Source organism: Xyrauchen texanus, chromosome 23, assembly GCF_025860055.1.
Source record: "Xyrauchen texanus isolate HMW12.3.18 chromosome 23, RBS_HiC_50CHRs, whole genome shotgun sequence".
Lineage (NCBI taxonomy): Eukaryota > Metazoa > Chordata > Actinopteri > Cypriniformes > Catostomidae > Xyrauchen > Xyrauchen texanus.
Genome location: NC_068298.1, coordinates 33,351,332 through 33,375,772, shown reverse-complemented (window position 1 = coordinate 33,375,772; position 24,441 = coordinate 33,351,332). Strand labels below are relative to the sequence as shown.

The window sequence follows — 24,441 nt, the reverse complement described above, 5'->3', positions numbered from 1 at the left end:
ATGAATACTTTCTTTGTCAGTGCCATTTAGAATATGGGAGCTGTTTGTTTTAAACTAGTTTCATCTGTCAGTTTTGCAACAGACATTTCTGTACCACATTCAAAAGGGATTTGCAATCCCCACCGTGCATCTCACTGCGTCAGAAGTGCATTTAATGTAGTCTGTGCGGTTGGCAGGGGAAGGCTCATATATATTCACAAGGAAAGCCCTAACTCATTTTCAGTGAAACGTTGAGATCCACTGCCATCCTACATTTCAGAAATGAGCTCGCGGGCCACTTGAAATGAAACAAGTTTGACACGTGTTGTTATGCGATGACATCATTGTGAGTAAGTGCATGTATTTGTGTGTGTGTGTGTGTGTGGTGGGGTCTCTTTCACAGTGTACAAAGTGCACAGCTGACTCAGGCTGGCAAGCGTTTTGTTGCATCATGAATATTAAAGGTACAGTATGTAAGATTCAGAAACCCTTGTTATTAATGACACCTGTGGCTGTTATGTGACCTGCAGCCAGCTACCTGTTGCTCATGCTCGTGCACACACTCCAGAGGGACATGACCGAGTGAGCGAGCATCCAAAACAATGACGTAATGTACAAAGAGACTTAATGTGAATCACCTTCATCATGCTGACAGATGAGGTAGAATAATTAAAATTACACAGTTATGATTGTTTTACTACAAACATTGAGACTAAACTAAAACTACTATCAGCTTACACAACACAAAAACAAAAAAGAGGAGAGGGAAAGGACAAGGCGGAGTGACGGTGAGAGCGAGAGAGGAGAGAGAGACAAAAAATTGCTTGGTAGTCGTCGTCGCCTGGTCCTCAATCACTCCTCCACTCTCTGGCGGAACACAGCCGCTCCTCCCCAGGTGGACCGGAGGCAGTACTCTGACCCCTGGTGGATGGAATGCCCCTCCGTGTTTTGGCGGCCAGTAGGGAACTGCTCCGCCACTGGCTGCGGCTCCACCGCTCCAGGCGGCCGGCAGTGAGCCTCTAATCCCCTCACGGACGGCGGCTGTTCCTCCACTTCATGGCAGTTGGCAGCAACTTCTCCATCCCCGGCTGCTCCTTTCAGTGTTGTGCAGGGAGCCGTACGTTTGCTGGATTCCATCTCTAAGATAATGTTACCTAGTTTTGCAGACTGTCTGTTGATGCTGTTGAATAGTGGAAGAGAAGCTATTACTGAAGCAAGGCTCTTGGGAACATGCATAAACGTCACATCCTTTGGATTTTCCTGGCAAAACCGATCCACTCCCTTTGCATGAAAATCAGTCTACAGGCTTTAATAGGAAACCTAAGGAGGGCTAATTTTTTAAGTTGCTTTACAAGCCGTTCACACATTGGCAAGAAAAAGGCGAATATTACTTGAAAATTGTTACATATTGCACCTTTTAATTGAACATATGAAATCCCAAAAGCGGCGCTCATAATTCAGCACTGGTGCAGCGCTGGTGCAAAATGCATATAGGGGAAACACTGGGAAGCTTTGAGCAACTGGATTTAGTCAATCTTCTCAGCAGATCCTCTCAAGCTCTGTCAGGTTGGATGGAGACCATCAGTAGACAGCCAATTTCAGGTCTCTCCAGAGATGTTTGTTTGATCATGTCCGGGCTCTGACTGGGCCACTAAAAGACATTCACAGAGACATCCCTAAGCGACAAGACTCTTGGATTGTCTTGTCTGTATGCTTAGGGTATACAGACAAGACAAGATGGCGCCAGGATGTTTGCCGGCTTGCCACAGTCTGTCCTTGTCTCTTTTATTTGTAATGTTTTTTGTTTGTTTTATCACGCGCTCTGTTTGCTCCCCCCTGGTATATAATAATAATAATACATTTTATTTATTTGGCGCCTTTCTGGACACTCAAGGTCGCCTTACAACAACAAAAAGGGTACATTAAAACAAACTAAAACTAATTATGTTAAAAACTAGCATAAAAACATGTTAAAATACATCAGTTAAAAACAATACAGGAGGATAATACAATAGTAGTCACAATGAGTAGGCTTGTCTAAACAGATGAGTTTTGAGTCTGGATTGGAAGTGTTTGAGAGAATCAGAGTTGCGGAGGTCAGGGGAGAGTATTCCAGAGCTGGGGAGCAGAGCTGCTGAAGGCCCTACTCCCCATAGTGATAAGGCGGTGGGCGTGACAGTGAGATGGAGAGAAGAGGAGGAACGGAGAGAACGGACTGGTGTGGCAATATGAATGAGGTCAGCCAGATATGAAGGGGCGAGGTTATGGATGGCTTTGAAAGTGAGGAGCAGGATTTTGTAATGGATATGATATGAGATGGGTAGCCAGTGGAGCTGTTGAAGAACTGGGGTGATGTGCTTTATGGAGGGTGTGTTAGTGATGATACGTGCAGCAGCATTCTGAACAAGTTGGAGTTTATGGAGGGTTTTTTGAGGGAGACCAAACAAAAGAGAATTACAGTAATCGATTCGGGATGTGACAAGGCTGTGAACAAGAACGGCAGTGGAGAGAGGAGTGAGAGCAGGGCGAAGACGGTGGATGTTTCTGAGGTAGAAATAGGCTGAACGAGTAATGTTATTAATGTGTGCATTGAAGCTGAGGGTGCTGTCTAGGATGACACCCAGACTCTTTACCTGAAGTAAGGGGGAAATGGAGGAGCCATCGATGAAAATTGTGAAATTGTTTATTTTACCTAAGGTGGATTTGGTACCAGTCAGTAGAAGTTCAGTTTTATTGCTATTAAGTTTTAGAAAGTTTGATGTGAACCAGGACTTTATTTCATGAAGGCAGTTGGTTAGGGAGGAGGGAGGAAGTATACTGTTGGGTTTACTGGAGATGTAGAGCTGGGTGTCATCCGCATAGCAGTGAAAATGAATGTTGTGTTTCCTAAAGATGTGACCAAGGGGGAGAAGATAGATCAGAAAAAGCATAGGGCCAAGAACAGAACCCTGCGGAACACCAGAGGTGACAGGGAAGGGATGAGAGCTGAAGGACTTTAGCTGAATAAACTGGGAGCGGTCAGAGAGGTAAGAACGGAACCAGGTGAGGGGAGTACCAGTGATGCCAATGGAGGAAAGTCTGTCTAGAAGGATTGAGTGTGAAATGGTGTCAAAGGCTGCACTGAGATCAAGTAGTGAACCAGAGTCAGCAGAAAGGAGGAGATCATTGGTAATTTTAAGAAGGGCCGTTTCGGTACTATGGAGAGAACGAAAGCCAGATTGAAAAATTTCATAAAGATTATTGGAGGAAAGGTGAATATGGAGCTGATCAGCAACAGTTTTTTCAAGAAGTTTGGAGATGTATGGAAGGTTCGAGATGGGGCGGAAATTATTGAGGTCAGTTGGATCAGAGCCGGGTTTCTTGAGCATGGGAATGACAGCAGCAGTTTTCAGAGAGGGGGGTACAGTACCAGAAGTGAGGGAGGCATGAATAATATTAGTGATGAGAGGGGAAAGAGCAGGAATGGAAGCTTTAACAAGAGAAGAGGGGATAGGATCTAGTTGGCAGGACGGGGTTTTTGATTTTTGAATGAGAGTAGAAATCTGCTGTACAGAAGGAATAGTAAATGTTGATAATGGATGGGCTGGATTAAATGATGGTGGAATGAGTGGGTTTAGGACTGACAGACGAAGTTGCTTGTGAATGTGTTGAATTTTTGTGGTGAAAAAAGATGCCAGTTTATTGCAAAAGTCAGAAGAATAGAGATGGTATGGAAGAGAATCAGGTGGTTTTGTGATGTTGGAAATGAGGGAGAAAAGAGCCTTTGAATTACCTTCATTGGAGCTGATTAACCGAGAGTAGTAGGATGTTTTGGCTTTAGAGATGGAGTCTTTGTATTTGAGAATGTGAATTGTGTACATGTCTTTGTGTATGGTGAGTCCAGTTTTCCTGTAGAGTCTTTCCAGCCGGCGGCCTATTGCTTTGTCTTTTCTGAGGGTAGGAGTGAACCAGGGTGATGTGTGAGTGAAGGTGACAGATCGAGTTTTGAGTGGAGCCAGAATGTTGAGAATGTTTTGGAGGTGTGTATTGTAATGTGTGAGAAACTCATCTGTCGTAGAAAGGCTATCTGCACTGGGAAGATTATTAATATGAGTTATGAAATTGTCCAAGTTAATGTCCTTGATTTTACGGAAATGAATAGTACGTGATGGATTGGATTTAGTGAAAGACAAATTAACATTAAATGAAAGAAGCAGATGATCCGTGTAAGGGAGGTGATCTGTTTTGCAGTCCATAGGTGTTATTCCTGAACAGCAAATTAAATCCAGAATATGTCCTTTGTTGTGTGTGGGAAAATTAACAAACTGTTGAAATCCAAGACTGTCAGTACATGAGGAAAAATCTTTAGTGAGAGTGTTATTGAAGTTGTCCATGTGGATATTGAAATCTCCCAGTAGTATGACATTAGATGAAAGTGTAGCCAAATGAGACAAAAATACCGAAAAATCAGAGATAAAATCCTTATTTGGTGTTGGTGGTCTGTAGAGAGTCGCAATAACAGTGGGAGTAGGTCCAGAGAGCTGACAGACAGTAGCCTCAAAAGAGAGGCAGGCGGGCAGATTCACCGGAACAACTTTCCAGTTCTCACGGTATATTACCGCGAGACCACCCCCTCTCCCAGACATACGAGGTGCAGATCGGTAAACAAACCCCGGTGGAGTGGCTTCATTAAGGGAAGCGAAGTCGTTTGGCTGCTACCAGGTCTCAGTCAGACAAAAGATGTCAAATTTACGGTCCGTTATGAGATCCTGGACGAAGTGACCCTTGTCCGTGAGAGAGCGGATGTTTAAAAGGCCGATGTTGACCGCAGTGCTGCTGAGACACGAGCTAAAAGCGAGTGATCAGCACGGCGTCCGGTATTCTTCAAAGGCCGGCAGGCGGTAGACCAAAATGACTTGATGGAGCTGGAGTTGTCGTATTGGAAATAACGACATGGTCCCCAGTGAGTACCTCTCCGCTTTTGATGTTTCTCCATATTTAGTAGTAGTAACATCAGTAGCAACATGTGTAGGTTTTTGCTACACATGCTCGGCTTGAAGCGATATTCCAGGTGTTCCGTGCACTCAGTTACTTTCAGGACAATTATAATTGTTTGGAGATGGTAACAGATACAGACTTTGCAGAGCAATTAATATCACGATTTCTAGTAGTAAAGTTCAGCTAAGACCCTGGAATGACACTGTCGACAGGTCCAGTTGCGCTGCTCTGATATGATCGCATGACGCTATTTAATATTCGATTGGCTGTGTCTGATTGTTTATTTTGCGATCCCAGAGATGATTGGCATTTGCACTCGCATTATGTGCCAGTCGCATTGAGGAACATGTGTTACCTGCCGGGATGTCTGTGTATGTGGAGGAAACGGCGAAGGAGGTGTGGGAAGCGTTCTGGAGTCCTTGTGAGATCGAAGAAGATCGGGAAGTGTCCAGTCATCGGACTTGCTTCTTCGATGGCGGAGGCCGTGAACCTGAGATGTTCATACATTGTGCCTGTCTTCCCGTCTTCGGCGTTGATGCCTCAGTTTTCGCAGATGGTGTGCGTAAGGCGACGGTCTGCAGATCGAGGAGTTGATCGTCGGAATCTTCGCTCTCTATTACATGACAGGAGTCCGGTGGCGTTTTGTGATTCCTCTCTGCAATCCTCTTCTGATACCACTCCTACTCCAGTGACAATGGCGTTGATTAACGCGAGATCTCTGGCAAATAAGACCTTTATTTTGAGCGATCTTTTTCTTTCTCATGAAATTGATTTTTTATTTGTCACTGAGACTTGGCTTAAGGCTGGTGAGATGACTTCTCTCTCTGAACTTTCTCCTCCTGGTTGCAGTTTTTTTAGTACCCCTAGGTCTGTTGGCGGTGAGGGGTCTTGCAGTTGTTTTTAAAGACAAGTTTAGGTATAGACTTTTACCTTCTGTATCCTTTTGCACTTTTGAATCTCAGCTAATTACGCTGAATTCTTTTAAATCTGTGTTATGTGTTTTGATTTATAGACCCCCAAATTTTCATGGGGATTTTATACAAGAGTTCTCTGAACTTTTATCTGGTATTGTCTCTTCTTTTGACAATATTCTAATTTTTGGGGATTTTAATATACATGTGTGCTGCCCTTCAAAGCCCCTGGTCAAGGAATTTTTAAATTTAATAGAGTCATTTGTTTTTTTGCAATGCGTTTTAGGTCCAACTCATGAGCGTGGTCATACAGCTTGACCTTGTATTATCTAAGGGATTCTCTGTTGATAAGCGTGAAGATTGTCGATACTGTTTTTCGGACCATAAGACTGTAATTTTAAGTTCTAACTTTCCTTGTGGCGCCGAGTAATATTGCTTCTGCCTCGGTTCCATCCGCATACTCAATCCATGCACAGCTAGTAGTTTTTCAGCTGCTTTTAATGTCTCTTCTTTTTATTCCTTGACCGAGTCACAGTCTCCCTGTATGGGTTTGGAAGAGTTGGTCGATCAGTTTAATTCTTCTTGTTTAGAGATTTTAGATGTTGTGGCTCCTGTTAAAGTCAGGGAAAAAAAGTCAAATCACAGCCCTGGTTGAACAGTACTACCTATGCTCTTAGGCAGGAGTGTAGGAGGGCTGAGCATAAATGGCTCAAAGATAAATTACAAGTCTCTTATGAGATTTTGAAGAACCATTTGAACGAATTTCAAAGAGCTGTTAAATTGGCTAGATCAAATTATTTTTCTGATATCATCTCCAGAAACTGTAATAATTCTAGAGTACTTTTCTCGACTATAAATGCTGTTCTTCATCCGACTACTACTCCTTCATTCACTCCTTCTGCTAAGATGTGTGAAGAGTTCTTAAACTTTTTATTGGTAAAGTTGATGGAATTAGATCTCAGATTTCATCTGTTGTCAATGTTTGTTTTACTCGTGTTGACCCTACTGAATCAATTAACCTGTTTTATGCCTGTTTCTTTGCAGCAGCTTAATGATATAACTGCTCATATGAAGCCCACCAGGTCCCCTGGTGATGTGCTCCCTTCTTCTCTGTTTAAGAAGGTACTTGATTCCATTGGCCCAAGTATTCTGTCTATTATGAATACTAGTTTGTCATCTGGTGTTGTTCGGTTAGTTTTAAGCATGCGGTTATTCAGCCCCTTCTAAAAGAAGCGGCTTAGACCCTTTTGACATGAGTAGTTTTAGATCCGATTTCAAAATTGCCTTTTATTTCGAAGATACTGGAAAAAATTGTGCATGCACAGCTTAATGACTTTTAATGAGGAATAACATCGCCGATAGATTCCAGTCAGGTTTTAGAGCTGGTCATAGTACAGAATCTGCTCTTTTGAGGGTCTCTAATGATATCCTACGAGGTGTTGATTCTGGAAACCGTGTTGTTCTGCTTTTGTTAGATCTTACAGCGGCATTTGATACAGTTGATCATAACATTCTCATTGGTCGTCTTAGGAATCAGGTTGGTATTCAGGGCTTAGCCCTGAAATGGTTCTCTTCCTATTTGAAGGATAGGACTTTTTCAGTCAGTTTAGGGGATTATTTTTCTTCTGTTGCCCCTCTTGTGTGTGGGGTTCCACAGGGCTCTATACTGGGACCAATTTTATTTTCCCTTTATATGCTCCCTCTAGGCTCGATTTTTGAGAAATTTGGGATTCAGTATCACCTGTATGCGGATGATTCTCAAATTTACTTACCACTGAAACATGGCCATAGATGTGCTATTCAGTCTCTTCGTGCATGTTTGGCCGAAGTTCAGTGTTGGCTTGCGAATAACTTTCTCCAATTAAATGAGGATAAGACCGAGATGATTTTATTTGGAAATAAGGGCTGTGTGGATGATGACTGCCTGGGGTTGTTTCCTGGGAAAAAATTGTCTAGCGTGAGGAACCTTGGTGTCATTTTTGACTCTGAGCTTAAATTTGACCGGCAAATCAATGCTGTCGATTAAGAATAGTTTTTTCCATCTTAGATCAGTTTCTAAATTGAAATCTATCCTTTCTTTTGACGATATGGAGAAGGTTGTTCATGCCTTTGTGTCATCCCATTTGGATTATTGTAATGTATTGTATCTGGGTGTGAGTCAGGCTTCTCTCTTTCAGCTTGCAGCTCGTTCAGAATTCAGCTGCCAGACTTTTAACGGGCACTAAGAAGAGAGCACATTACTCGGTTTTAATTAAATTACATTGGTTACCCATACGATACAGAATCCAATACAAAGCTTTGTTGTATGTTTTTAAGTCTCTGCATGGCCTAGCACCTGAGTATGTTACTGATTTAATCAGCCGCTGTCAATCAAGTAGATCTCTGCGCTCTAACGATCAATTGCTTCTCATGGTTCCTTGATCATGTTTAAGATGTAAAGGTGATCGGGCATTCTCTGTTGCAGCTCTTAGGCTCTGGAATGACCTTCCTCTGTCTGTAAAAACTTGTCCTTCATTGGGTGCTTTTCAGAGTGCGCTTAAAACTTACTTGTTCACTTTAGCTTTTGACAATGCTTTGTAAGTTTTTTTGTCATATGTTTGCATTGTTTTTATGTTTTTGTTTTTACTTTTATACCTTCTGTACAGCACTTTGGTTCCACTTGTGGTTTTGAAAGTGCTCTATAAATAAAGTTGAGTTGAGTTGAGTTGAGTTAGGGTCATTGTCCTGTTACAAGGTGAGCCTTCTGCCCAGCCGAGGTCCTGAGCACTCTGGACCAAGTTTCCATTAAGGATTTCTCTGTATTTCTTGCTTTGTTCAACTTACCTTCAACCCTGACCAATCACCCCAGTCCCTTCCACTAAAAAACACCAACACAGCATGATGCTACAACCACTTTGCTTCACTGTGGGGATGGTATTGCGCAGGTGATGAGCGGGGCCTGGTTTCCCCCAGATATGACTCTTGTTCAATAGTTCAATCTTCGTTTCATCAGACCAGAGAATCTTGTTTCTCACAGTCTGGGAGTCCTTTAGGTGCTTTTTTGTGTCTTGCACTGAGGAGAGGCTTCCATCTGGCCACTCTGCCATAATGCCCAGATCGATGTGTTGCAGTGATGGTTGTCCTTCTACAAGTTTCTCTCTCCCATCTCCACACATAATTTCTGGAGCTCAACCAGAGTTCTTTTTCACCTCTCTTACCTAGGCCCTTCTCAACCAATTGCTCATTTTTGCCTGGCGGCCAGCTCAAGGTAGAGTCCTGGCTGGTCTAGACTTCTATTTAAAAATTATGGAGGCCACTGTGCTCTTGGGAAACTTCAATGCAGCCAACATTTTTTGCAGCCTTCCCCAGATTTGTGCCTTGACACAATCCTGTCTCTGAGCTCTGCAGGCAGTTCATTTGACCTCATGGCTTGGCTTTCCCTCTGATATGCATTTTCAGGTGCGAGACCTTATATAGACAGGTGTGAGCCTTTCCAAATAATTTACAATCAATTTAATTTGCCACAGGTGTACTCCAATCAAATTGAAGAAACAAAGATGATCCAGAGAAATGGGATGCACCTGAGTTAAATTTCAAGGGTCATAGAATGTCAATGTGATATTGATATGTTTTTTTCTTTTTAATAAATTTGCCAAGTTATCAAAAATCTGTTTTTTGCTTTGTCATTATAGGGTATAGAATGGTGTATAGAGTATAGATTGATGTGAAAGAAATTAATATTTAAAGCATTTAGCATAAGGCTGCATCATAACAAAATGTGAAAAAAATGAAGGGGTCTGAATACTTTCTGAATGCACTGTTTGTTGCATTAAAACAGATTTGATGCTGCGGGATTTTGACTGAGAAGCAGATCTGTAAATAAAATTATTCTTAACTGTTAATTAAGTGTATAGTTGTTATGATTTATATACTGATTAATTCACCACACATGGCTTATTTTATTTTGTTCTAACCAGTTACCAGAATGAAAAAATAGGTTTTGCTCAGAATGAAATGAAAAATATTTCGTTTTTAGTCCCTGTTTGTCTGTGTCCATGGCATGAGTAACTCGCACATCTGTGAGGGCACCATTAATAAAATAAATAAAAGGACTTTATTTAAAGTGTAAAAATGTAAACTGACTGTCAAGCTTTCCTTAACACTGTATGGAATTGATCGTGGCTGCTAAAGAGGTGGAGGCATTGATTTATTCACGAGCGAGTCTGTCTCAGTGCCAGAGGCCCAGCTACATCCATGGATGTGTGTATTTACACTGAATATCAATTTATGCTCTGCACTTTTAACCAGCATGACCTCTAAATGTTTTTTTATTTCTTTCTCCCTGTTTATACAGAAAACTCTCATTTGCTCACCATCCAACCTGATTTGACCACAACCACCACTAGCTATCAAGGATCTCTGCGCTCCCGTCACGAAGTTGCCGGAAAGTTCCCCATGAGCAACGGCCCTCTCCTTGAACACCTTCCTAATGGCTCCCACACGCTACACAACGGCAAATTGCCCAGCGACCCCAGTGACTTCATGAATCGCTTATCCTCACAAACGTATTTCAAAACACTACCGAGAGACAACATCAACACCTCTTACGGCACATTCAATTTTCTGGGTGGCCGTCTCACCCTCCCCAACACAGGTAAGATAATTTGACTGCAGGCAAGTAATACAGTGCCTTCCAAATGGGGTGAGTTACAGTGGTCTATACATTCAGAAGTTTTAGATCCCCACCTTAATTCACACTGTCTATGACTGCAAACAGTAAGAGATGTGTTGTTTTTTTTAACGTTTAGTCAGGAGTGTTGTGAGAAGCTCTGGAGCTTTGTTAAACTGCAACCGTTATTTCACAGACATGGCCCAAAATCGAGGGGTGAGGTGATCCAATTACACAGTAATCCAAGCGGTTTTATGTAAATTGGGACACAAGCGACTGAGAACACCTGCTAAACACGGTTTTCGAGTAACAAGGCAGAGCAAGTGCTTCTATTTATACAGTAATGATTGTGTTATGACAATGATGGCCATTTTCTTCTTAGACGAAAATAGCTGTAATTGTGGAACATCTTGCTTTATTTTCCCTTTCTTTTTTCTTAAGAAAAAAAATACCACACTACATCTTCTACTAGCCGTGCCTTTGCTTCAGTTGTCAGCCGTAGCACTGTAAGCAGATATGCAGCGTGCACATTCATAGTGCCTGCAACTCTATCCACTCCAAGGACACCACCAGAGTATTTTCAAGCCAATTAGCCTCTTTAATAACAGACAGTGGGTTCATCAGCCTGTCACATTATGAATCATTTGCGGTCAAAGAGACAGCTCACAAGGCAATGGAAATGAAATAATCTGGGCTCTCTCAACTGAGGACGTTGTACTGTGAAATGCAGTGGCTGTCTGTAGATATAGTGGAACTAAAACCTGTTGTTTGTAATGGTTTTGGTGATGTTGCGTGGCTAATGCATTTAAGACGTCCTGGGACTGACTAACAATTTTTGAAGTAGGAATTGTGTTGTGCATAACTTTGATCAGGATAAAATGGGAATGTTTGAGATTTTCATATTGTTTTCTCTGTTTTCCACCTAACAATGGAGAGGAAGTTTAAGGTCGACATTCATAAATTACCATTAATTAAGTGATTTATCAAATGAATAATAATAAGTTAAAACTATAATTGCATAAATTGTTGAAAGACCAAATTGTTGGAGTTTTGTGGCTTTAAGTCCATGTCTGTTAGCTTTGAGGCCATCTATATGCTAGTGTACTCTTGAAATTCGACACAATTATAGTGAAATACTCATTTAAAATGTAGTCTTTAACTGTCAGGAAAATGGACCAAATATTTGAATAAATCATCTTGCATTCTGTGTACTAATTCTTTGTGTAGAAAAAGCAGAGGAGAGGTGAACAAAATAGACATCCTTACCATAAACCAACACCTAAACCTACCCAAATAGTGTCCTAAAAACATTAAAAGCACATTTTCTGAAGCAACCATGTCATGCCTATGAAACTTTTGTCTGACTTGTCAGCTTGCGTGCTTGACTGGTTTTGAACCATGGTCTTCTGAGTCCAAAGTCCAACACTTTATCAGATGAGCTACTGTGGAAACTAATGATATTGGAATAAGTGTGTAAATGTAGGTGGGTCTGTAATGCAAGTGTTAAAATTTGTTTTTTAAATGATGCATCAGAGAGAAATTTCAATATCATAACATAGCAGTGTGAGCAGTAGTGTGAAAAATAAGTGTTTATCAAGTCATAATCAGCCATTGCGCTCGTGATTTATGTGAAAGTGAATAAAACACAGTTGTTGTAGCACCTCTAGTGTTCATTTCACCACGAAACTAGGGTGAAACATAGAACATGGCACATAAAAGTAAATATGCAAAAATGTATTTATAATAATGTTCATTATATGAGACTAGGCTGGTCCCAGCCCAACTTCCTGTTTCAAAAGGAAAGAAAAGGGCATTCTTCAAATGATTTTTAATGATGAATGTGTTCTCTTAAACAAACAAATATTTACTTTGAGTAAAACCATCTGATAAATGATGAAATAGGAATAATTAAATGTAAATTAGCAATTAGCTTCCACCATGAATCTTTAATAACACTCCCCCAACTCAAGCAATCCGGACTTTTATATGCCTTTAAAAGTTTTCAATTTTTTACACCATTATGTTAGCATTCATATGTGCTCATCTCATGAATATGATCATTCAGACCTGTTGTGAAGGCAGCATAATTGCATCTAGAGACACTTCCTGTTTCCGAGTTTGGCACAGAGGCAGAGTGGAGTTTTTGACCTTGACTGAAGATTTGTGCAGTGCTAACCGCATTTAGTTTTATCACATAAAGACCTGCTTTGACAAATGACAAAAGCAGCGTTCATATGGAACAAATGAGCTTACCCTTCCTCTTTTGTTCCTATTTACATTAGGAATCAGTCTGCTCATCCCACCAGAGGCCATTCCCAGAGGGAAGATTTATGAGATTTATCTCACCATTCAGAAAAAGGAAGATATGAGGTAGGTCCCTGGAACCAATCTGATGATCTGCCTCAAAAGGAAGGATGCACAGTTTGAATCAGATTTTAAAAAGACATGGCCGAGGGCCTTGAGTGCAATTGAAGTCAATCCCTGCATGCTGGTGTGCATGAATGTGGATGTGTGGATTTACTTAGCTTGAGTTTACAAGTCTGACAAAACCTCCATTTTTGGATGTCATCATTTGGAGTATATATATGTAAATTCACATTCCTTATCTATTTATGTTTAGACTGTTTCTGGGACTCAAGTTGTTTTTTACATTTCTTTGAAAATGATAACCACACTAGTAAGCATATTTCATATTCAAGTTTATTTTTCTTGTCTCATTGGCAAATTGTTTCTTGTTTTAAGCATAAAGCTCACTTAATTGTATTAGATTTATGCTTAAACAAGTGGAAACTATATGTAATAATAAACTTAATTCAAGGTTTTAAGGAGGTTATTATTTATTTATTTGTTTATTTCAGCAATGTAATGCTTGAGATATCAAAAGCTTGTGTGTAAGAGTTGAGAATCTTCTCTGTTTTAGTTTTTCCTGTTAGACTGCAGCACCAAGTGATGCTTTGGCAATTTTCTGCTCATTCATTCATGCCATGTTCCCTACTGGGCCTGAATGCAAAGAGTAAAAAGTCAGACCAGTGCACCAGAAGCCTGATTAATAGAGGAACCTCGTCTTGTAAACGGGTGCTTGACACTGGTGACCATTCCTGCACACTTTGGCTGAATACTTGACCATGGCTGCCCCTCTGCCCCTCTAGGTTGCCCCTGGCAGGGTGTCAGACGTTGCTGAGCCCTGTTGTGAGCTGCGGGCCACCCGGTGTTATGCTCACCCGACCGGTTATCCTCAGTGTGGACCACTGCTCTGATGCCTGCCTGGAGAATTGGGCCATCCGTCTGAAGAAGCAATCCTATGAGGGATTGTGGGAGGTGAGAGTTTTTTTGCATTTGCATGATAACTACCTTAGTGGTAAAGATATAGACAGGTAACTAGAAGGTTGCTGGCTTGAACCATGCAAGGGGTGTTCCTAGAAGTATCACCATTGTGCATCTGTGAAAGACACAAGGGAAAATATTACAAATAAATGTCCTGGACACATTTCAATCTAAAATAATTAAATAAATGAATACATTTATAAAAATAGATAAAAAAGAAAGAATATTTTGTATAAAGGAAATGGAGCCTGTTTTGAGGACTATTAAGACATTTTAGTATTGCAACATTATTTTCATGACAATTAAGTAAAAAAATACATATAAAAATCTTAGATTCTAATTTGTGGCCCCCCTTGGAGGTTGGCTGATGTCCCCTGGATCCCTGGTTGTGAACCACTGTATATATATATATATATATATATACACACACACCAGTGTGGTGGCCAAACATTTGGAATAATGTAAATGTTTTGCTCTTATGGAAAGAAATTGGTACCTTCATTCAACTGATCACAATGTATAGTCAAGACATTAATAACATGAAAAAGTACTATTACAATTTAAAAAAAATGTAACTACTTCAAAGAGTTCTCATAAAAAAATCCTCCACGTGCAGCAATGACAGCTTTACAAATCCTTTACATTCTAGCTGTCAGTTTGTCCAGATATTCAGGTGACATTTCACCCCACACTTCCTGTAGCACTTGCCATAGATGTGTCTGTCTTGTCGGGCACTTCTCACACACCTTACAGTCTAGCTGATCCCACAAAAGCTCAATGGGATTAAGATCCATAACACTCTTTTCCAATTATCTGTTGTCCAATGTCTGTGTTTATTTGCCCACTAACCTTTTCTATTTGATTTTCTGTTTCAAAAGTGTCTTTTTCTTTGTAATTCTTCCCATAATGCCTGCATCCCTGAGTCTTCTCTTGACTGTTGTACATGAAACTGGTGTTGAGCGGGTATAATTCAATGAAGCTGTCAGCTGAGGACATGTGAGGCATCTATTTGTCAAACTAGTTTAGTTGTACATCTGGCCTTCCACATCTCTTTCTGTTCTTGTTAGAGCCAGTTGTCCTTTGTCTGTTAAGCTTCATTTAAAGAACCAAATAGCTTTCAGTTGTGTTTGATATAATGGCAAGTGATTTTCTAGTATCAAATTAGCAATTTAGCATGATTGCTCAAGGATAAGGTGTTGGAGTGATGCCTGCTAGAAATGGGCCTGTCTAGATTTGATCAAAAATGACTTTTTTTCAAATAGTGATGGTGCTGTTTTTTACATCAGTAATGTCCTGACTATACTTTGTGATCAGTTGAATGCCACTCTGGTGAATTAAAGTACCAATTTCCTTCCGAAACTGCAAAATCTGTACATTATTATACTAAACTTATATATATATATATATATATATATATATATATATATATATATATATATATTTTATATATACTGTATATAAAATGTGACAATGCATACAACCTTAAAAATAGGCTTTATTTATTAAAGGAATATTCTGGGTTAATAAGTAAGCTCATTCGACAGCATTTGTGGCATAATGTTGTTTACCACAAAATTAATTTTGAGCAGAAATGTGAAGCTTGTAACTTGTAAGTAAGCACATTAATTCTTCTGTTTAAACTCATGCATTATTTGAGCTGATTAAGCTGTTTAAATCATAATTTTTACAGTCATTTTAGGGTTTGCTGACATTACATCGTCATGACACCAAAGTTTTAAAATTGGCTATAACGTTAAAGGTTAATAAGTGATTTTATCTCTGTTGACATATTGTGGCAAAACTGTGCTAAAAAAAGTGAGTATTTTAATGTGGCCCCATTCACTTTCATTGTAAGTGTCCCACTGATTGTGCTTAACTTGTTCTGAACCCGGAATATTCCATAATGTTTTTTTCTTTTGATTTGGTTTGAAATATGATCTTCCTTTGAGAATTTTTGTGAAGCCCTGTAACTTCACGTCGACTCATGTGAAATTGTGGGGAAAATTCAGTAAGCCCTAGTTGTGTGGCAATAAATAACGATTATATTCTATAATATTTTGTCTTACTTAGATTGGCGTTCAGCTGTATGTAGGTGGTATTAGCCAGTGGATTCAAGCTGTATATTCACCTTTTTTGCACTCATTTTCTCTCTCTCTGATCATCATGCTACTGAACTAAATTTCTAATGGAGTGAAATGGGCTGTATCATCATAATAATATCAGATAGTCTCTCAGACAATAAACCTCTGATTTCACTATAAGATCTCCATTTAATTGTACCAAATCTTTCTTATTCCATCCAATAACCATCTGCACCCACATTTACCTGCTCTGGGATCAGATCATCATTACATCTTACAGCTTTACCGAATATACACTAAAGTGTACCAGGCACAAAGATCAGGAAGAGGAGGAACTAAGGGAGAAGGACAGAGGAATAGAGCGAAGGTCTTCTTTCATGTTCAATACGATGCATAAATTATTCAAGCTCCTTGGTGTGGCAGAAAAGGGGCGGCAGAAGAATGAATAGGCCTGTCTTAGACAGAGGGTAGAGGAGCACTTTTAATCATCCTCTGCCCCAAATATATCCTAACGGTGGCAGGTCGCCGGTCTTGGCCAGGTACAGCAGACAAAAGAGAAAAAACATGTGGAAGTTTGTCCTGGAAGGAGCCTTGGCGGACCGACTTTGAGCAATTAATTTCTCCCGAGGACAAAGATCAGCGAAACGCAAGCAGGAGAGAATGAAATATAGTCTGCATCATTATCGAACCATGGGAAGATTGTTTTTTTTTTGTCATTTCGAGAGAAAAAATGATAATGGAAAAAAATTTGACTTCATTGTGGTCAAATGGAAAATGCCTAGTGCCAATACTAATTTCACAGATGATGATAGTGGCTTATTTTATTGATTGCTGGATGTAATTTCCTGGCCCAGATCCCGAGGTGCATGACTGTAGGGCTGCCATTCTGTATTTGATTAGATAATAGTGTGAGAGAGAGAGAAACAGAGAGAGTGTGTGCAAAACATTTCTGATGAGCTTCGTGCAGAAGGTCCTGTCACCGTAGATCCCACTTGCCTTTTCTCTAATTAAAGCCACACTGGGGAGTCATTATGTGATTGTATCTGACCATTGACTGTGATAAAACTGTATGTTTCTTTACAATAGCGTTGGCCTTTGCTTGAGTCACAAAATGTCTTTTCTTTTGAATAAAAAATAAATTCTGCAAGCCACACATGAAGGCATCTCTGATATCTGTCAGGATTTGTATTTCCAATTAAAGCAATCATCTTGCGCTGTCCTAACGAGTTCCTTATTGCACATTTTAAACCGTTAATTAGTATATCCTCTTGATTATTATTAGTTTAGAAACACCACAAACTCTCAAAATGGAACAGTGGAACAAAATGGTGTAGGCTTGACCGTAGATGAAGTCCCCTAATATGATCCCGATAATGGGACAAGAGGTCATTTTTTATTTAATAGGTGTCAATGTACACTTAAAAGGAATATTCCGGGTTCAGTACAAGTTAAGCTCAATCGACAGCATTTGTGGCATAATATTGATTACCACATAAGTGTATTTTTTCTTAAAAACACGTTAAAATACTCACTGTTTCAAACATATAGCAACAAGACATAAACAATATGCATGTTAAAATAAAATCACTTTCCTTTTCTGTGTAAATTTATTGCCAACTTTACAGCTGTGTTGTCATGACAATGTCAACAAACCCTAAAAAGACTGTAAAAAATTACTGTTTAAACAACATAACAGCTCAAATAATACATGCGTTTTAAAAGAAGAATGAATTTAATTGTTGTTATCAAATGATAACCTACACATTTCAAAGATTAGCCACATTCACTTTAATTTTCCTCATTCACTTTCATTGTAAGTGCCTCACTGTAATCTCGATTTTTGCTTTTATTTTTTAAGAAAAGGTGAGACGAGTCTGAATAAATAATTGTGGAAAAGATTATGCCACAAATGCTGTTGATTTAACTTAACTTGTTTTAAACCGGAATGTTCCTTTAATTAACTATTATTTTTTGTGAGGAAATAGCTGATCACTTATTGAATTGACATATCCACTAATCTTTATTCAACATGTTTTACCTTAAATGATCCTTTTGGAGTGAAATATCTGTGGTGTTCACCTTGAATTGCTGCTTTATAAGAGAAGTCATGGAACGTTTGTGCAACAGGTAGGATTAATTTGACGGCTCTGCCCATTCATTTGTGTGGTATTATCAAATAGTCGTAAAACTCTGAAATAGGTTCAGTAATGTCAGGGACATGACATCATTGGCTTAGATGATTCATGTGGTCCAAGTTGGCCAGAGGAGTCATCCACAGAGGTTGTTATCTTCTCATTTAACAGCGAGAATCTTGGATAGAACAGCTCTGGAACACTTCACTGTTTGGATCTCTCCTCGTGTCTGTGATCGTAGCTTTCCAAAAAGCAGTGGCGATTTTGACTCATCATTCATTTTCATTTCTTAAACTGATTCATTCAGTGATCATTTCTGCAGATTACATATTTACGCCAGTAGGTGGCAAGATATGAGCATCTTTTATGTCATTTAATCATTGACTCAACTGATTCATGGAAGTGAAAGTGAACATGGACAATTCAGTTGTCGGTTAGTTTAAAGCAGTGGTTCTCAACTGGTTTTGCTACAGGACCCACCATAGTAAAAATGTTACCTGTATTTAATGTATCCTGAGTCACATTTCCTTTCATCTTGCATAGTTTTGTTCATGGTTTGTAAGTACAAGGACATGCACCAAGAGACATTAATTTTATTGTTGATGCCAACAACAAAAGCGACAGTAAGTTTTCTCTCTTGAAGAGCATATTTACTTATAGTGAGCCCATTATTATCCCGTTTGTTTCCTCATTTCAAAAATTATTCAAACAGAGCATGCATATTACATAGGGAATAAAAGCTCCTCATTATCATGGTTAGGTCAGTGTAGCTGTTCTTAAATAATAGTAATAATAAAGATAACAAATGATAGTATTTATGAAAAATAAATGCTAGCTGAAACACATCTTGACACTTTAACTACAACTGCCACTGTTGATATAAAATGAGGTCTAATAGATTCTACCTTTAGATTATTTCATATGAAACTATAACATTTTGTCAAAATATAACTCATGTAATATTGTGAAACAACTTTGAAAATGTGATGATGTATAATGAAAAAATGTATTTGCGCATATCACAGTGTTGCTCTTTTCCTCCTCAGTGCTGTTTGGCATGTCAGGGCTGCTACTGTTTGAGAGGTTCTACTTGACTTCCTCCGTAACACTTTAAACTAGAAAATTCTTACTTGAATTGAAATTGGTCACATCAGTTTTGTGGTCTGTGCATCGCAATGTTGAGGGAAGCCCGGTTGTTGCACGCACGCACCAGAGAGAAGAGCAGATCATGATCACGAGCTCGTTACACTCGTGCGAACGTGCAGATGAGAAGCCTTTAGCTGATTGTGAGATTATCATTAAATCTGTCTCTGCAGTCCTAAATAAGCCATCACTTGGGCGGCCGCCGAAATATCTTCAATCAGAGAACCATGGCATTGTTTTTCTCTGCTGTCCCAGTCCGAATAGACCTGCCACCCACTTTTGGGTCACGACCCAGCAATGGAGAAACACTGGTTTAAAGAACATTCAAAATAACAGATTCATTCAAAATCTAAACATCACTAGTTCAAAGCAGGAGGATGAGAGCAGTGCAGATAGTGGATTGTGCTTGATTCTTTGGCTTCTTTTGGATGAATTTTCACTGGAGAAGAAATTTACGAAGTAACGCCACTGATTTGTCTAAAACGCAAGTTATTGAACACTATTTACTTGTTTTTTGAGCTGAGGTTCAAAACAACAACACTCTTGTTTGTTTGATATTGCTGATGTACTGGTCAAAATGAAGACAAAGTATTTTGAGACTTTTTGGTTGTCATACTGAGTGGAATATGTTGAAATCTGTGGTTACACTACGAGTGCAACTGGGAACTGACTTCATACATTCACAAAAATGTACTTGGCACTAGTTGGTTAAAAGTCATTGGAAAATTGTAAAGAAAAGTGAAGTTAGTTCTTGTTGCACTTTAATCTGTTTTGAATACTATATTAATGCTAGTGAGACTTTGTAATATGGCACTTTTTGTACCACTGTCTCCTTAAGATGATTTGCTTATGTTTTACTCTTTTGTAAATCGCTTTGGATAAAAGCTTCTGCCAAATGAATAAATGTAAATGTAGTGCTGAAAAAACACTAGCATCATTTGTTTGCAGAAGCCACTTGGTTTAATATATTTGTTATCTAAAGCAATTACATTCATGTGTGGCTTAAGTTTTCAAAACCATTTTGAGGCCACTGTAAGCAGAATATTTAAGCTTCCTTTTCTATATTAACTTCCTGGCTTTTAAATCAAATCTGAGCAATGAGTAGATTATATCTCGAATTGCTTCTGGCCCATAACCCGAAGGAAGGAGCTCTCAGATCTCTGTTAGTGGGCACTGTCATGTGTGAACATTCAGGGTGAACCCCTGCTATTAGTGTCTCATTAGAGCACAGAACACAGTTCATTATACAGATCATTTCTGCTCTGCTCTGCAAATCACTTCATTGTGTCTAAAACCTGACTCTCAACATCCACAGGGCAAGAGTGGACCATCTCTTTAATAAATGCTCTTCTCATGCCCACTTTCAGCCCTCTCACTGACTCCTCCGCCCTTCCCTCTGACTTATTGTGTCAATTTCTCATTGGCTCATCAGGATGTTCTTCAGCTGGGAGAGGATGTGCTGTCAGAGCCATACTATTGCCAGCTGGAGGAGGAGACATGCCGAGTGTTCACCGAGCAGCTGGGCCGCTTTGCTCTGGTGGGGGAGTCCCTCAGTATGGCTGCTGCTAAACGGTTAAAATTGCTGCTGTTTGCTCCCGCCTACTGCTCCACGCTGGAGTACAATATCCGCGTCTACTGCACGGACGACACACAGGACATGCTAAAGGTGAGGTTGTCTAAAATTGTGAGCTTCAAAATATGGGTATCTGTAACTCTGGTTTGGCATCACTTACTTTTAAAGGGTTCCCACAGCCATGAAAAACCTGGGAATACATTTTTTATTGGATGATAATGATAATTTCCATGCACATGATAATTGGCAGTATTATCATGTGTACACAGTCTCAAGGGTGATTAGAAAGAATCAAGTGTAAAAATGTAATAATATTAATGGTTAAAACATGTTATCATTTGGAACAATACTGGTTACATACCACAGCCACTCATACTGTATATACTTTTGTTATGTACATTTGTTTTAAGTCACTGCAACTACATCACTGCATTTACATCTACTTATCTACTCTACATATTATTAATTTGGTTAAAAACCTACTTATTGGGGGCCTGGGTAGCTCAGCGAGTAAAGACGCTGACTACCACCCCTGGAGTTCACGAGTTCAAATCCAGGGCGTGCTGAGTGACTTCAGCCAGGTCTCCTAAGCAACCAAATTGGCCCGGCTTCTAGGGAGGGTAGAGTTACATGAGGTAACCTCCTTGTGGTCGCTATAATGTGGTTTGCTCTCGGTGGGGCACGTCGTGCGTTGTGCGTGGATTCCGTGGTGGATGGTGTGAATCCTCCACATGCGCTATGTCTCCGTGGTAATGCACTCAACAACTGATAAGATGCGCGGGTTGGTGGTCTCAGAGGCGGAGGCAACTGAGATTCGTCCTCCACCACCTGGATTGAGGCAAGTCACTATGCCACCACGAGGACTTGCACCAGCCAAGAGTGTATTGGGATTTGGGCATTCCAAATTGGGGAGAAAAAAAAGAAAGACACAGATCTCACCCAACAAAACCCATCCTCAGTCTGATCCATTATTAGCTACTTTTATACTCACAGCTGTTAAAGACTTTTAATGATAGAAAAACAAATTATGATTTTGTGGAGACTCCACCATGTTTTTGGTATGCAAAGGCAAAAAATGCAGCAATATGGAATATATTATGAAGACAATCCATGAAGATCAGAGAGTTTTTTTAAGGTGATGCGAGACAGTGATGCAGCAATATAATTTACATGTTAAGAGAAGCCGTATAAGAAAAAAGGGAAATAAAATAGCATTTGATGCAAATGAATTACACATCCTCACTGCTCAGGATTTATTAGAAATGCTCTCAAGTTACTTCAGCATTTAATGTAGGTGGTCAAAACAACGTTTTGTGCTTTAGCGCCACCAATTGTTCTGCAGCTGCACTTGGCATGTGATCTAAAGCTTACATTTTATTGGTCAGGGCATTTCATCATCCTTGCGAAGAAAAATAAAATACACACTCAATGTTAAAAGAAAACCTTTGCTTTGTTGCCATGCAATTCGGCACAAATGTTTGCTCTTGGTGTGAACGGGTCATTAGGAATTCATTGTTTTGATTCAGCATGTAAATCACTGCGAGAAATAACAGCGAAAATTCACGTTTGGTGTGCAAAAGCTTTATGGTTTAACAAGAATATGGACATTGGTTGAAGAATGGTATGGATTTACAGTAAACACGGTCAATGAATAGATTTATTATTGATAATTAAAATTAACAACTGAATATGAGTTGATGAATAGACTACATTATATGGGCAGAAACTGTTAGATGCACTCACTTTTTAAGAAAACATTTCCAAATTCACAATAACATGTAGTCTATGAATAAATGAACAAATTACTTGCACACACACTTTTATTTTATTCTGTCTCACTATATTAAGGTATTACGTGCTCGTTTTACGTGCACTTGGTTTCAAGATTAATTGAGATTTATAAAGTTATATGCATTTAGGAACATTTCTTTGTGCATACGGACGTTTCATAAATTGTTGATAGGAACATTTGGGAAATAGTTGTATGTCTACATTTAATATCATTCTAAATAAGGCCCTATGAGTTGGGACCAGCATGAATTTCTGTATTGGTCCATTCTGCCTGGTATATGCTAGTTAGTTGGCACAGCTGGTAGACCAGCACAGGCATGGTGTTCACCATCTCAGCGTAAGCTGATTGACCAGCATGCTTTTTCTAGTGAAACTTGTTGAGCAAGTAAGTCTTGCTGGCTTTAGTTAAAGGGATAGTTCACCCAAAAATGAAAATGATGTCATCATTTACTCATTATCTCATTTGAAACCCAGAAGGCTTTCTCTAGTCCATGGAATACAAAAGTGGAAATAATAATAATAATACTGGTTGCTCTTTTCTGTGCACTTAGAGTGAATGGGGACTGGAGCTTTCAAGCTTAAAAAAGGATGCAGAAACAGTGGTCTTCTAAAGTAATGCGATTGCTCTGTATAAGGCACATACCGAAATTTAAGTGCCAAAAATGTCAGATTTTTCTTTTGGGGTGAACTCTTTCTTTAATAAGTCTTGTAGGAATCAGCATCCTTTTTTCAGCAGGGCAGTCAAATTTTTTTTAGCTCTTTCTGGCTTACACTGTTTTTTTTTTTCTTCCCCTCTCTGAATGGATCAGGAATAATCAAGAGCTAATGGCAAAGCTGCCTCCCTTGAGCAGCATGTCTGAGCAGACTGTTAAGATTTCATTTGCATGCTTAATTAGTAAATGAAAAGGAGAGACTCCCTGGCCATGGCCCCTGAGCTCAGCATGCCTCTCACTGTCAAAGTAAGAGGGCACGATTCCCTGCTCGGCCCATTCTAGCTTCTGAGAGCCTGCCAGAAAGAATGACCTCCCATACCCAAAGGCTGCCCACTGGGCTCCTCTAGGGTGGGATGATGGGGGAGAAAGAGGGCCAGGAATTTGCTGGTTTGCTAAAAAAAGCTCTTAGCGATGCAGAGGATGAAAATTGCTCCAGCTTGTGATTAATGTATGCCCACCTCCCCACCAAGTCTCTCCTAGAGGTCCGTGAGAACTCTGACTGTTCAGCCATTTGCTAGTGAAGTGTTTCATTGGTGATTTGAAGGCTCCCCAAAAGCTACATTTTGTTTTAATATAATAAAATAGATTTTTATTTTTTCATTTGTTATTATTTTTATATTATTTGTATCTGTTATTTATATTTATTTGTTTTGATTTGCTTTATACATATATATATATATAACCCGATGAAAATAAAAAAAATATTATATATGCAAATAATATTTTTTTTATTTTCATTGTTTTATATTAATTTTATTTTTTTAAAATGTTTTTATTGTGTTTCTATTTATCTGAAGGTGTGGATGTGTGATGTGGCATACTTTTATATATAGCCAGCTTTTTTTCTTCTTTTTTTTCTGTGTATACATTTTATTCAAAATTGTTTTTTATGCTTTTAAGAAGGCCAATGTAAAGTTGACTGTTTAAGTAACTAGCCTTGATTGACTGATGCATAAAACAGTGAGGAAGTCACCCAGGAACAGTTTTCTGCATGATTTTAATGTGTATCCGACATCCGACAGAATACAACATGCAGTTGATCCACCTAAAATAAGTATATTAATGTAAATTCTATTCATCAAAATTAATCACGATTGCAATATCATGGGAAATAATCGACAAATACATTTTGTCATAATCGTGCAGCCCTATTCAAAATATGCTCCATA

At 39.3% G+C, this 24,441-nt stretch overlaps 1 protein-coding gene across 1 annotated transcript in view; it reads left to right on the top strand.

The window, feature by feature from the left end:
• The window catches only part of LOC127663293 (netrin receptor UNC5A-like), a 347,540-nt gene that overhangs the window by 288,400 nt on the left and 34,699 nt on the right, over positions 1-24,441 (top strand). The window contains exons 8-11 of the mRNA XM_052154807.1: positions 10,201-10,500; positions 12,798-12,885; positions 13,665-13,833; positions 20,628-20,861. Of these exons, the coding sequence (XP_052010767.1) occupies positions 10,201-10,500; positions 12,798-12,885; positions 13,665-13,833; positions 20,628-20,861 (791 nt within the window). The remainder of the gene's footprint in view (positions 1-10,200; positions 10,501-12,797; positions 12,886-13,664; positions 13,834-20,627; positions 20,862-24,441) is intronic.